This window comes from Netta rufina (assembly GCF_964035555.1).
Source record: "Netta rufina genome assembly, chromosome: 13".
Taxonomy (NCBI): domain Eukaryota; kingdom Metazoa; phylum Chordata; class Aves; order Anseriformes; family Anatidae; genus Netta; species Netta rufina.
Window position 1 is genome coordinate 11,153,091 of NC_140136.1, and position 14,513 is coordinate 11,167,603.

The 14,513-nt window shown below is 57.3% G+C and overlaps 1 protein-coding gene across 2 annotated transcripts; it reads left to right on the forward strand.

Moving 5' to 3' along the window:
- Positions 1-962: 962 nt before the first annotated feature.
- LOC311214102 (adhesion G-protein coupled receptor G1-like) lies at positions 963-14,361 on the forward strand. 2 transcript variants are annotated; one of them, XM_084294528.1, is made up of 14 exons: positions 963-1,082; positions 6,744-6,831; positions 7,339-7,755; positions 8,260-8,377; positions 8,518-8,665; positions 8,815-8,937; positions 9,356-9,472; positions 9,956-10,001; positions 10,390-10,493; positions 10,575-10,690; positions 11,283-11,557; positions 12,837-12,948; positions 13,207-13,475; positions 13,646-14,361. In XM_084294528.1, exons 2-14 carry the CDS (start codon positions 6,792-6,794, stop codon positions 13,765-13,767), a joined length of 2,007 nt encoding a protein of 668 aa, XP_084150654.1. In that variant the 5' UTR covers positions 963-1,082; positions 6,744-6,791; the 3' UTR covers positions 13,768-14,361. The 2 variants fall into 2 exon arrangements, with proteins under 2 accessions (XP_084150654.1, XP_084150655.1); XM_084294529.1 differs by having other exon boundaries at positions 10,393-10,493.
- Positions 14,362-14,513: the final 152 nt, after the last annotated feature.

Here is a 14,513-nt window from a genome sequence, read left to right on the forward strand (position 1 = left end):
CAGCACCTTTGCTGCCAGTGTGTCTACCCTTCCCCCAGCAAAAAGAAAAGTTCCATTCAAACAACTGGAAATATCTGTGAGAGCCAGTATTTACCCAAGGCACTTCCTGGCCACCTCCCAGCGCACTCTCCTCCCTCCATCTCCTTGGAGCCCGACTTTCTCCCGCACGACTGCTTTTCAGTACACACAAAAGGCGGCTTAGGCTGGAACCTGGCCGAGCTGTGCCCCTCTCTGCAGCAGCTTTGTGGGCTCTGCAGTGATCAGCGCTGCTGCCACTCCTCACGGATGCCCCCAGACTCAAACCCTGCAGCTGCCCCAGGGTGAGGGGCAGGGTCCCCACCTCTGGGCTCAGAAGGCAGGGACACCCCCTGACCCCACACCCCAGCCCTCCTCCTTCAGATATGGGGGTCTGTGTGGAGCCAGGTGCATATGTGGAGCTGCGGGGACCAAGCCCCACTCTCAGCACCCTTCATTTGGGCACTGGGCAGGAGCCACGCTCCTCGCTCTGCTGCTTGTCCTGCTCCTCGTCCCCCCAATTTCCCGCACGGAGCGGGGCAGAGTTCGTGGGGACGCTTCGTCCCGGCTGCTCTCCCATCAACTATTATTGTTTTTTTTTAATCCCTTTTGCAGCCAAGCGTGCAGCCTGCCAGCCAAACAACTCCTTTCCTCCTCTGGACACCCGCCAGCCCCTGCGCCGTGCCTGGAGCCGCAAGGTGCTGGGAAGGAGGCAGCCCGGCCCCCGGCCGCCCCAGCCGAGCTCCCCCAGGAGCGAGACCACCCGGACCCCCCCCGAGCCCGGCTCCAGCGACCGGGTGCCGCTTCCAAAGGCTGGGGGCGCCGCGACCCCCCCCCGGGGGTCCCTGAGGGTCTCGGCGGCACCCGGTGCTGCTCGGCTCCTCCCGGTCCCGCCCGCTGAGTCACGGCGGGGCGGGGGTGGGCTGAGCCGAGCCGAGCCGTGCGGTTCCGATAGGAGCAGTGCCGTACCGAGCCGAGCCGCATCGTACCTAGCGGAGCCGTGCCGTGCCGTGCCGATAGGAGCCGTGCCGTGCCGGGACAGCGCGCCCAGCCCGGGCCAGGCCCAGGTACCGGGGTCTGTTAAGCCGGGCGGGGGTCCCGGAGCGGCTTGGGGTGCGTGTGGGGCCGGGGGCAGGAGCGGCGGGGCCGGGGCGCTCGGGGTTGGACCGCGGCTGGGGACCGGGCGGTGCTGCGGGCATTTGGCCCCCCAGCTCCCGTGGGGGTCTCCTGGGGGCCGGGGTGCCGGGTGGGCTGTGGGACGAGGCGGGGAGCACGGCTGCGACGTGTGCTGTGTGTCCCTGCACGGGCTGAGACGCCTCTGTCCCCGCAGAGACGGCTCTCCCCTAGCGCCCCGCTGTCCACAGCCAAGGCACGACCTGCCTGGAAGCCTCCATCCCTGCGGGCGCTTCCCTTCCCTGCTAAATCGGGCTCGGCCTTGCCTCTGCCCAGCAGCCAGGCTGAAAGGAATTCAGCCCCGGAGCCGCAAATCCCCGTGCACTTTGCGGGGCAGCTGTTCTCGGCTGCTGCCCTCAGCACAGCTGAGCCCTGCGAAGCCCCCGCTGCTCTGCTGAGCCGTGCTGTGTGCTGTGTGTGTGGCCACCGCCTCCCAACCCAGGGCACCACCGGCACACCCCGCTTCTCCTTCCTGGCGGAGAGCGCGGCATCCCGTGGGATGGTTGGCTTGTCTCGACAGGGAGCTCTCCTTCCAGTGCCTGCTGGGGGATTCCTGCTGCAGCACTGCGGCTTACCCGTCCCGGCAAATTGCTGGGGCTGCCGTGGGTGCTCCCCGCCCCTGAGCTGCCTGAGGGGTCCCTGAGGAAAGGGGCAAAGAGAGCGGCAAGACCCAGCAAGACCGGCTGGAGAACTGGAATCAAATCTCCTGGAATAGGCTCCTAGCAGCAAGTCCAGACCGCTGTGAGTGGGGGAGCCAGCTAAGGCTCATTTCATGGCCTGGGAGCTGTGGTACCCACTTATATGTAGGAGCTCTGCTGCCAGCAGGGAGCTAGGGGTGGTTTCAGAGACCTGGACAACAGGAGAGAAAACGGGTTTTGGGCAATGCTGTGAGTGCAGTCCTCCTCAGTACCACAGCCTCAGTGGGTTTTGCTCTGCCCCTGCAAGGTTTGCTGCTCCCACGTGAATTGAGCCAAGGCCTAAAAATGCTGCATAGTTGGTTCCAGTCCAGCTCTTAATCCTGCAGCCTGGGGGCTGCTATTCGGAGAGCAACAGGTTTGCAAACAACTGTGTGCTGCCGGGATGGGGCACACTGGGGCTGGCCTTCCTGCGTATTTTGGTGGCACCCATGGGTGTCAGAGGGATGTGGTGCTGCAGACAGCAGCTCCCACATGCTTGGGGGCTCTGGCTGCAGCCGGAGGAGGGCTGTGAGTGCCAGCCCCATGTGGCACCAGCTGGGCAGCAGCCTGCCAGCACTTGTTTTTCGGAAGGGCACTGAGCCGTAAACTTCTTTCCCCTCAGCTCACCGACAGCTGGGCTTTGGCAGTGACCAGGCGATCTGTGACCCAGGCCCTTGTACCTAGCTCCTGTGATGCCACAGCTCCCACCGGTGAAAGTCCCACAGGAGTCGCTTCACCCTTGGCAGGCACTGGAATTGCTGCCATCCTCAAAGTATCCCGAGCCAAACATGAACTGGCTTGGTTTTCCCCATGCTGGGGACGATCAGACCCGCTCAGCACAGGGTGAGGAGCAGCCTGTGTTGCCCATTGGCTCGGTGTTACCAGCTGCAGCCCATGCCTGAGGCTGAGTGCACCATGAGGATGTGTGAGTGGGCACACCAAGGCCAGCCCCGCTCCTTGCAGGTGGGAAACTGAAATCCCCAGACTTCACATCAGTTGCAATGTGCTTTGAGGATGCAGGCTGCTCCTCCAAGGCTGTGGCAACCTCAACACTGCTGCAGGCGTACCTGTCCCTTTGGAGACTATGTATAGCCCTTGCTGAAGCCACTGGCTTTGCATGACACCAAACAAGATGCTGTGTGTTCCCCACCACTGCAAAGGAAGCGTTGGGTTTGTTAGCTGAGGTATTTCTGGTTGCAGTGTCTTTTAGGAAATGGTTCAATGGTTTTCAATTCAATGGTTTTGAGCATTGGAGGTCGGGGCTGTCTCTGCCTCCCGCCAGCTCTCCTACCGCTTCCTCAGGATGGGAGGTGGCAATCGGCCCGTGAAGGACATCAGGTCTGTCAGGGAGCTCTGCTGGGCCCCTGGCAATCTTTATCAGATCATGTCCCTTCTCCAAAACTGCCCTGTGCCTGCTGGTGCCGCTTGCATGCTGATGCTGTGACTAATGTGTGGGCTGGCCCCTGTGCCCACAGGATGCTGGCCAAGGCCAAGGACACATGGTGAAGATGAACCTTATCACCAGAGTGACCGAGGCTGGGGCCCTCCTGAGCATCCCCTCTGATGGTGGCCCCTGCCCCCTGCATGGGATCGCTCTGTATCCTACCTGGGGGACTCTGTCCTGGGTGCCTGGGGCCACTCACATGCCTCTCTCTGTGCCTCAGTTCCCCCATCTATTTCACAAAACTTTGCCTTCTCTCCCATGAATAGCAGGCTATGGGTGAAGAGCCGTGTCCTTATTAGCATCTTGGAGGCTCAAGACACAGATCAGTAGTGTATTTTACTAGTAAGCCTGGAAGCAAAATAGATGAAAGCCCTTGTATCTACCCATTGCTGGTGTTTGTGTGAGACATGAGAGCATCTTCCCTTCTTGGGAAAAATGTCATGTGCAAAACCCACATGCCCTCACTGTCTCCAAGTAATCAAATACCTGGTGCCAAGTCACCCAGGGATCAATAAGGTTTCTCAGTGGTAATAAACACTGGGCTTTTTATTTTTTCTACTTGCCTCCGGGTTTAGATAAAGTCTTCTTCCCAGGCTTCCCTTTGCAAGGGCAGCATGTTAATTTAATGTTGATGAGAGAACACAATGTAATGCCCTGATACTTCGTGCTGAGCCTCTGAGAAAACACATCCTGCCCTGTGCCAGTAAGGAGCCTGCTCCAGACCCGATCTCCCCCACCTCTGCTTATCTCATCTCTGACAAAGCAGCAGCTTTTCTATGTGCTATTGTTCTCAGAGCAGCCTTGGAGCTGAGCTACCCGGCTGGGGGGGGGCTGGGGCGGGGTGGCTGGAAAAGCCTTCCTGCTCCAGGGAGGAAGGAGGGAGGTTGGGCTGGCGTGGAGGGGCTGCCCTGCCCGGCTGCTGCAATAGCTCCCTGCTCTGGCTTTTGCAGAAGGGAGCCAAGTGGTACCTGGGCGCAGTGATGCTGTGCCATCGCCTGAGCTGCTTCCCAACGCCTACAGGATGCACTTGGGGACCAGCATTGCCTGCTGTGGGCATGGGTGGGAACGGAGTTTTTGTGCTGAGAAAACTGTTTCAGGGGATTTTCACTTGGCATTGTTTAGCTCAGGAAGAGGCAATCAACCGAGTTGGGGCAAGCAGAGCTCAGAGGGGAAATACCAGCTGCCCCGCTTCCATGGGGATTTCTGGTCTCATCTGGGCTCTCCATAATGGCTGAAAGGAGACGATCCCTTTCTTTGGGATCCAAATCCAAATCCAAACTGTGCCAGCACAGCAGAATGGGTCAGAGCTTGTCCCTCTGCCAGCCTTCCCCTGGCTGGAGCCTTGCAGCTTTGTGTCCCTATGCACTGGCTCGGTGCCGTGGCGCCACGGTTTGCATTCACATCTTTGTTACTCCCAGCTTCAAGCACCGGTGCTTAACATTGCCTTTAGGCACACTGCGTGTTTTGCTGTTGCCACCTGTGTTTTGCCATCACGTGGCTGTGCTTTTTCAATACAAGCTCTCACTCCGTGGCTGCATGTGTGTGGTTCCCGGGCACGCAGCAAGGAATGGGGACGCTGGCCTCATCCACATCCAGTTACTGCTGGCGAGTCATGTCCATGCTGGGGACCTCAGCAACATGGTGCTTGTACAAGACCGTTATGCCTATGGTAGGTGGTTGATTTACAGCCCAAAGCCCCTGTCATCCAGGGGTGACAAATTGTCGTGGGAAGGCTCAGGCACTCTGCCTGTTGGTGCTGACACACCGGTGCAGGATGTGCGCGGGATCCGTGTTGGCTGGAGAGACTTCCTGCTCTGCTCAGGAAAGCAGCAAGCGGCTGTGGTGTCGCATTAGCAAACCCGCGTGGGGAAGCATGTCTCAGCACAGGCACAAGCCATCTCCTGCTGACACCCAGGCCAACCCAGAACCTGGCCCTGGGCAAGCAGCACTGTGAGGCTGGCCAGCACTGGTCGGCAGCCCCACTTCCAGCCTCGGCGAGAAATGAGGTGGGACCTTCCCCTTGCCACCAGGCAACCCGCTGACAAGTTTTCAAGCCAGCAGTTATCCCCCGTCTTCACTACTGACAACCCTTGGATGCTTTTGAGAGCTCGTGAGACACAGAAGAGGCTTTATTTTTATCTTTCTCATGAGACCAAAATGATATCTGTCATTCCTCTCATTTCTGACATCACACCATTGGTTAGACAGAAAAGCCTCAACTGTGCAGCAAAGGGAGCCTTTGATAGCAGTGCTTGCGGGAGCCCTGCAGCCACTTCGGCAGGTGGTCCCCCCGTCTCACATGCTGTGAAACAGCTGCAGTTCCGTTCACACAGGCAACAGGCGTCTGCACGCCTGGCCAGGTTTATGTCCCCATGGACAGGACACCCTGAAACGGTGCTGGGGGTTTTGAGCAGGATGGTTGGGAGCGATGTGCGAGCCAGACACAGCCCTGGCAGTGGCAGCAACCTGGGTGCTGGCTTGGCTTTGGGCATCAGCAAGTGCTTGGTGCTGGCAGCCACCCCAGGCAGCCCGTGCTGACACTGTCCTGTCCCAGGGGCTCAGCGTGATGCCCTCGATGATGCACATTTGCATTACCTCATCAGCTTTCCAGGCATGGGCCGATTTCAGCCTCTTTATGGTCCTGCTGCCCAAGGATGAACCCCTCATGGTGACTCTGGGCGTTCCTGCCACCTCCTGCTGCTCTCACCCCGGGCCCCTGGGTGGGGCTGGTGTCACTGTGCTGCAGGCAGCACCTGCCCCTGCTGCTGCTGTTGGGTGCAAATACCACAGCTACAGCCTCGGCGGGTGCCTCGTGAAGGTGGGAGCCCAAGGTGTCAAGCTGAGCATGGGAAAGTGCTGCACAGCAACCATGAGACTGCTGCCAGGAGGTGGGGTTGTGTTGCAGCCGATGCACAAGCAGATGCAGGCGATGGGTGGCAGCCGTAGGGGGACAGAGCATGCTCATGTCCTGCACCGTGCTCCGTCCCCACCACCACTGGCTCTGGTTTGCAACATGACCAGCTCCGCAGCTGAAAATACAGGAGATGAAATCACCAGATACAAATCTAGGCCAGGCAGGTTAGGAAACCACTATTTCCTTCTGTTCTTTATTGCCTGCGTTAAGAAGCCAGGTCAGGAACCAAGATGTGAAGCAGTGAGCTGTAGAGGTTGGCGCCTGTGCTGGGGCCGAGAGTCCAGAGATTTGTCTGACCCCCCACCTCTGTCCTGTCCTTCCAGCCTCACGTGGCCATGTGGGGAGTCTGGCACCCGGAGCTCCTCCTGGGTGGCAGAGGCACTCGGGAGCTGGCTGTTGCACCAGCCACTGTCCCACCTGCACAGCCTCAGCTCTCCATCTCCTGGTGCCCTGCTGGCTGTGGGCAACGTTCTTGTCACCCCAAATACTTACATGGCCTCTTTTCTTTGTGACCTTCCAGGCTCTGCTTTCTCCTGTGAGGCAAAGACAAAGTCAAGAGCCACCTGTGATGAAAGTCCTGCTCCTGCTCCTTCTCTCCCCCCTCCAAGGTAGGCTGGTCCCAGTCACATCTTGCCCTGGGCTAGCACGTCCAGGCTGCTGGAGGTAATTGGCAGCCCCAAAATGCAAAGGTTGAAGGCACTGGGGGATGTTTGCTGCTATGGCTTCCACAGAGGTGAAACATCTTGTGGGCTGACGTGCCTCCACTAGGGTCTCTGGCATGAGGACCTGGAGATGGAGGGGTCCTTTCTGGAGAAAGGAGCAGGTCTCCATCCATCTGTAGTGCTCCTTTGTCATTGTCAGCCTGCTGCAGGGCTGGGGGGGTGGCACTGGGGAGAAGCCAGCCCCAGGAGAGAGGGGCTCCTGTAGCCCCGGGCATGCTGGCTCCTGGCAAACCTCCCAGTGTGACCGTGGGCAAGTCGGAGGTGGCTGGTGGCACACAGCCTGGCCAGGAAGGGTTTGGCACACCTGGGGCAGAGCCTGGCACGCTGCGTGCTGGCGTGTGGGTGGCTGCCCCTCTGGCTAAGCCGGCGTCTCTCTGCGCTTGTGCAATGCAGGGGTGGGTGCAAGCACCCGCCAGGAGGATTTCCGTTTCTGCGGAGAGAGGAACCAGACTGAGAACAGCTCCGTCATCTACAAGCACAGTCCTGCCAACATCTCCATTGAGAACACGGCCCAGGCACTCATAATAAAAAGTCCATTTCTGCCAAGCGGGAGAAACTTTTATCACCAGTCCAGCTTGCCGCCCACTTTGGGCCGGTACCGCTTCTGCATCTACTGGTTCAAGCACAACAGGACCCTCCGGCTTGCATACGGGAAGCAGAGCTTCCTCCTGGGCCGGGACCCAGACAGCAGCATCACCCAGGAGAGGGACTCGCGGAAGACTGAAAGGACCAAGATCTTCAACGTGTCCTATGTCTTCAAGGGTCAGAAGAACACCTCCCTTGACAGTGCATCTGAATACTTTTTCCCTGGTAAAGGCAGTTTGGTGTTATTTTAATGAGACAATGAGATCATTTTAATGAGTCAATTCCATTCCAGCCTGTGCTAGCCATCAGCAGAGCACTGGGGATGTCCCGGTGCTGTGCCATACTATGACAATGTCAGGACACAGCTTAAGGGTGATGGGAAGGACAAGTGGTTTTGCTTAAGCAGCCCCATGGCAGCCCCTGTCACACAGGTGTCCTTGGGCGAGCAGCTGCCAAAGCATGAAGGCAGAGGTTTTCCAAAGTGCTACAGCCCCCTGAAATCCCAGCAAGCCATGTGCTTCGCAGGGGAATGCTGAGTTCCAGGCAGCCAGAGAAACCATCTGGGTCAGGGTCTCTGGTGGCTTCCCAAGTGTGGGGCCACACTGAAGCCCTTTGCTTTGGGTTCCTGCGAGGGCTGTGCCATGGAGCCAGCCCTGGCCAGCAGCTGGGGACAGGGGGAAGCTGGTTCTGCCTGTGCCCCTGACAGTTTCTCCTGTCGTGTGCCACCAGCCTCTCTGGAGATCATGCCCGTCGGGGAGCAGGACGTAGAGGGCCAGCTCGCTGCCCTGGACAGACTCCTCGCACAGGCGCCGGCCTCGGGTGCCACGGCACAGCGATCGCTTCGGCAGTGAGTGCAGGGCTGGGCTGCAGGCCGGGTGGTTGTGGTGGTGGGCAGGGTGTTGGTTGAACCCGTTCCACACTGGCACCTTTTTCCTGGTCCCCAGCGTGGCACCTGCTGCCCTGCTCACTGCATCCCCTTCCCCACAGCAAACTCGGGGCCCTGGAGAGGATGCTGGCACACGTGGAGCTCAAAGGGCAGAACCAGACCTTCAGGAAGGGCGCTCTGCAAGCCACTGTCCTGAGAGTCAGCACCGCACAGGCTCCTCAGCACCTGGCTTTTGCTTCCCCGAGAGAGGTGGGTCTGTGGGGTGCTGGTGGGGATGGATGTGCAACCCCAGGGCTGGCAGATGTCACCCCCGTCATCCCCACCACACCCAGTGGAGCTCAGAGTAGCAGCCCTCCGGCATCTTCCCAAGCTCTGTCCCAATGGGTCTGTCCTTGCAGGAGGGCAGAGAGGTCCAGGGGTTCGCCGTGGATCTGCCGAGCAGCTTGTTCGTAACAGCAGAGGAGGAGGTGGTGGAGCACAGGGTGCTCCTGGTGGACGTCAACAGCCAGGCCATGTTCCAGGTAATGCGCCATGCAGCACGGTGGGGTGCCACTGTCTGGTGGCATAGGGCAGCAGAGAGACAGCTGCAGCAGGGGGTGTGGGTACAAATCAGCACAAGGCATCGTTCCCTGGACTGACCTCACATTCATGTCCATGTTGCACCTTGCAGTATCACCTGCAGCTCAGCTAGGCTTTACCTTCTCCTCTGCCCCTTCCGCAGCCCTTGCCCTTCTTGGCCAGCTCCAGTGCCTGCTGCCCAAACCAGGCTGAAGGCACTCACTTGTAGAGGGTGCTCTGGAGATGTTAGATGCTTCAAAAAGGAGCTAGAGGCTTGACAGGGAAGCGGCACAGGTCCTCTTTGCTGTGGACTCTCGCCAGCTTCACACCTGGCAGCTCTCCCTTCCTGCAGTGCCACCACCTCCTCTCCTTCTCCCACAGGATGAAAACAGCAGCCACATCCTGGGTGACAAGGTGGTTGGCATCTCCCTGGTGGACACGGTGGTGGCCAATCTCTCTGACCCAGTGGTCCTCACTTTCTACCACAACCAACTGCCGGTAAGTGGGGGAACAGCCCCATCACACCCAATCCCTTCAGGAACGGAGGGGCAGGGATGGCTCTGGCCCTACCAGCTTGAAGAGTGGTCACGATCCAGCAGGTCCTAGGCCTGCTGCAACCTACTGCATCTTCTGGCTTCATGGCTTCACCACGTGCACTAGTGGCGGCTCTGCCTACTTCTGTGCAGTGGATGATGATTTGCAGATGTGTCAACTCCAGCACAATCTCCAGGGCTGGGGATAATTTGAGTTAATATTTCTTGGCTCATTCATAGCCACTGCTCAAAGATGAACTCCTTATCTAAAAGTGGGGCCTGGGAGGAGGCTTCTGTTCTGGAAACTGCCAAGAGAAGTATTTACCTTGAGCCTCTGCTCATGATATGGGCCAGTTCATCTCCTGAGACCATCTCACCTTTTGTTCAGTGTTGCCCCTACCAAACTTGCAATTCATCCTGACCAGGACCTGTTGTTTTGTCATTTCAGAGGAATGTGACCCTGCTGTGCGTCTTCTGGCAGGAGGACAGCACCGGTGAGTGTATGGGCGCAAGAGCTTCTGCCTTTGTGTGAAGCACAGATGCTCTTTCTGTTCCCTTGGCTGAGTACTGAAGACCTGCTGTTGGTGGTGAAAGTTGTTCTGCAGCTCCCTTGCTCCAGCTCCATAAACATTTCCCTTGGGGTCAATTTCAGGCTTTTTCCTCCATATCTAACCTAGGAGCTTTCTCCTTCTCCAGGGAGGGTACTGTTGCCCCTGAGGCGAGCAATCCTGTGTATGTATTCCTGCCAGTGTGTGCTCTGCATGGGGTGATCTGGGACCCCCCCCCATTTGTCCTTCCCCCTGCTGTGGACACCCTAACCTGAAGCTCTGAGCTCCAAAGCAGCTGTTTCTGCCGGTCACCAGATGCTTTCCCTTTCTTTAGCAGCCAGCTCTGGAAACTGGGACAGCTATGGCTGCACAACAGTGGAGGGGGACAGACAGACATACTGCAGATGCAACCACCTCACCTACTTTGCTGTGCTAATGGTGGGTAGTGCCTTCCTGCAGCTCTCTCCATTATTCCCCCTGGCACTGCTCCTTCACTGTCTCATTCCTTCTTCTCCCCAGGTATCCTCTCCAGAGATTACCTACATACACAGAGAGTATCTGAGCATCATCACGTACATCGGCTGCCTTATCTCAGCTTTGGCATCCATTTGCACCATCTTCTTCCTCTACTTCAGGTATGGTCTGGGTGCCCAGGTGAGCCAGTGGGCTGACAGGACACCCCATGCTCCCTCTGCATTTTTCCTGCACTGGGGAAGGCCCAAGCTCTCCAAAGGCAGTTGGTGGTCCAGCTGGAAGCATAATGAAGGAGCCAGGCTGGAAGAAAGCAGAATGTACCCCTCCAGAAACTATCCTCTTTGCCAGGTCTCCCGAAAGGCACTCTCAAACACCTGTTGATTTTGGAAAATCAGTTTGGTTGTTATCATGGAACTGGCAAGCAGAACACGACAAAGATCTTGTCAGGGAGAACAAGAGTGGCTTTTCTTGAGTAATATCACTGACCCTACGTGGATGATTGGGAACTGAAAATACATGTGTGTCACTCCCAACCCTCCGTAGTAAATCTGAAGTGCAGGGCCAGCTGCAGAGACCTGAATTTGCCTGTGTCAGTCCCATGCGTGGGGTCAGTATGTCAGCCCCTTACACTAACAAGGGTTCTCCTAACTCTTCGGGTGTGGTGTGTTGCCCCAGTGACACTGTGGGGTGTAGTGGGGCACCAGTGATGCTGGCCAGGCAGGGTGCTGACATCTCTTCCCCTCACTTCTCCAGAAGCAAGCAGCGAGACCAGATCATGAGCATGCACATCCACATGAACCTGCTGGGTGCCATCTTCCTCCTGGACTTCACCTTCCTCATCTCAGCACACTTGGCTGCCAGCAGCAGCAATGCGGCCTGCATTGCTGGGGGGCTGTTCCTGCACTTCTCCCTCCTGAGCTGCCTCACCTGGATGGGCATCGAGGGCTACAACCTCTACCGGCTTGTGATCGAAGTCTTCAATGCCTACCATGACCACCTCCTCCTCAAGCTCTGTCTGGTGGGCTGGGGTGAGCATGGGGGAGCCAGAGACTCCCCAGGGGCAGGACAGTGGGGCATGGTAGGGTTGGTTTCTGCCCCTGGAAGTCTTTCCCAGCATATATGGTGCCTGGATGGGGATGGAGGCATAGCTGTGGTGTCTGAGAGCAGAGGGATCTGTCTCTTCACTAAGGCAGGAGACGCAGTGACTGAGAGCAGAAACAGGGGCTAGAGCAAAGGCAGGTCACCCAGCGAGGGAGGCATGTGACAGCCGCTGCTTGGGGTCCTTAAATAGCGGTGGGATGTTCTTTCTAAAAGAGACACCCCGGTGTGGTGGTTTTACCGTGCTAGGCAGCTGAACTCCACCACAACCGCTCTCTCACTCCCCCTCCTTAGAAGAGGAGGAGAAGAAGTACAGGAAAGAGCAACTCGTGGGTTGAGATAAGGATAATTTAATTAAAGGGAAGAAATAATTATTAAGGAAAGATTATTGTTAATTAAACAATTTAGCTAAAGGGAAAAAGGGAAAGGGGAAAAGGGAGGCGAAAAGGAAAAAAAAAAAGTAAAGGCTGCGTGGAAGCACAGAGGAAAGAAATTACTCTCTACTTTCCACAAATGAGTGATGCTTGACCACGTCCTTGAAGCAGGGCCTCAACGCACGTAGCCGGTGTTTGGGAGGACAGACGTTTTCACAGCGAGAGCCCCCCCTCTTCCTTTTTCCACCTTTTATTGCTGAGTGTGACACCATCTAGTACAGAATATCCCTTTGGTTGGTTTAGGTCAGCTGCCCTGGTGATGTTCCTTTCTCACTTTTTTGCCCACCCCCCAGGAGGGTTAGAGAGAGTCCTGATGCTGTGCCAGCACTGCTCAGCAGCAGACACAGCACTGGGGTGATCCCACTGCTGTTCTAGCTACAAGTGCAGAGCACAGCACTGTGTGGGCTGCTGCAGGGAAAGTTAGCATCCTAGCCAGACCCAGTACACCAGGGTAGCCCATAAAGATGGGCTTGATACAGGAGACACCCATACATCTCTGTCCTCCTTTGGATAGGAGGTTGTGGTAAGAAGATCTCATGATCATTTGTGGCCTAAAATTCCATCACCCTGTGAGACCCCCAGCTGGGCTCTGTGCAGCACAAGCCCGTTCCTTGGCCAGGGCTTACACCAGGAACCCTTGTTGTAGCCTCCCTCCTTGGTTCACCCCAAGGAGAGAGGACATTGTCCACCTTACGAGGAAAAAGAGGCAACGAGTCCTTCCAGAAGGTCTGTGGGTCAGAGATGAGGGTGGCCACTTTACTCTGTTTACACCCAGGACTCCCCTTCTGTTGCGTGATGCTGATCTTCCTGACTAACTGGACGAACTACGGCCCGTTCTCCATTCCCGTGTATGAATCCATTGGTGGAAAGTCCACCAGTGCAACCATGTAAGTCATGGGAAATTGATTGCTTGGTCCCTGGTCTTAAAGTCATCTGGTTCAACCTCCACCTCCTTAGCCCACAAGGCTGTGGCTTTCCTGGGGCTTTGCATAAGGTGGGGCAGGGGATCCCCCCTCTGGGTTTAACTACGATGGGTGCTGAGTTAGCCCAGAACCTTCGTGCTCCCCTCTCCACCCTCAAACCCTTTGTCTCATCCCCCTGTGGGATGACACGGTGTAACCCTTTGCTTTTTCTCCTCCCTCTAGGTGCTGGATCACGAGCCCCCTGATCCATAACGTGATAAACCTGGGTTTATTCAGCCTGGTATTCCTCTTCAACTCCGTCATGCTGGGGGCCATGGTCCGGGAGATCCTCCGGCAGAACAAGAAAGGCCACAAGCTCAAGCATGTCCTAGCCCTCTGTGGTCTAAGCATCCTGCTGGGCATTCCCTGGGCACTGGTGTTCTTCTCCTTCACCTCCGGCAGCTTCCGCCTTGTCTCCCTCTACATCTTCACCATCATCAACTCCCTCCAAGGTGATCCTGGGGCACTGGGCTCCTCCAAAAGGGCATGAGCTGCCCTGGGACTTTGTGGGTGTGGTGATGATGGGCTATGAGAAGATACAGCCCTGGGAGACTGGCTAGCTCACTGGCATACTGGTGGTCCTCTGAGGGGATTGACCCACTCTTTCTCCCTTCTCACCCAGGTTTTCTCATCTTTCTCTGGTACTGGACCATGGTGCTGCAGGCGAAAAAGTCCTCCAGCTCCCAGAGCAGCTCTGACAGCATGAAACTGCAGCCTAACAGCAGCCACAGCCACCCTGGCTGAGCCTTGTGCTGGCCATGCCGCGGGGCTGCCTGGCCGGGGCTCCCCGCATGGAAGGTGGCCATGGCAAGCACCAGCGCCGGCCGCTTTGCTACTCACCTGCCCCATGGGGCTGCCAGGAGCACAGGGATCTGCAGCAGAGACCCCCAGCCCCTCGCCTCCACCAGCTCCGCGTTCCCCATCACCACGTCCCCTGAAGTAGCTGGGTGTCCCCATCCCTGACCGGGTATCCCCTACCTGCTCCCACAGGGACAGGCTGGCTCCAGGGGCACAACAGAGAGATGCACAGGGCTGTGGCAAGAGATGGAAGCAGGAGCAAGAACAGGCCCCCCAGTGCTCCCAGATGTCCCCTGCAGTGTCCCAAGGCCTGTCCTCTCCCTGAGGAGGGACAGCAGGAGGGAAAGGCTCCGTTTTCAGGCCTTGCTGGTGGCCGCCAAGAGGGCCCTTCCCTGGTAAGACAGAATAACAACCACTGCAACACCCTCTAGCAGCTGAAATAATCTATTTTTGTTATTTTGTTGAATGTTTCTCTATTTTTGTATGGTGTAAAAGTTTAATATTTGTGCTCGCACATGAGACTTGTGCCATTAAAGTTGTTCCTGCTCAGAGCATGCCGATCCTGGGTCTCTGCTGTTGGTGAGCTGTCCCTTTGGGGTTCTGCCACTGCCCCTCATCCCTCCAGCGTGCCCTGGCAAACAGGGCTGTCCCACCCCCAGGGAAGGACTCAGTTTTTCTCCGTGCTGAATTTC

What these genes read in the sequence shown, in the direction of transcription:
- LOC311214102 (XM_084294528.1), top strand. Translation starts at nt 6,792, where the DNA reads ATGAAAGTCCTGCTCCTGCTCCTTCTCTCCCCCCTCCAAG. An exon ending in TCTACCACAACCAACTGCCG is followed by an intron (nt 9,473 to 9,955) that starts GTAAGTGGGGGA and finishes TTGTCATTTCAG; the next exon opens with AGGAATGTGACCCTGCTGTG. An exon ending in CTGGCAGGAGGACAGCACCG is followed by an intron (nt 10,002 to 10,389) that starts GTGAGTGTATGG and finishes CCCTTTCTTTAG; the next exon opens with CAGCCAGCTCTGGAAACTGG.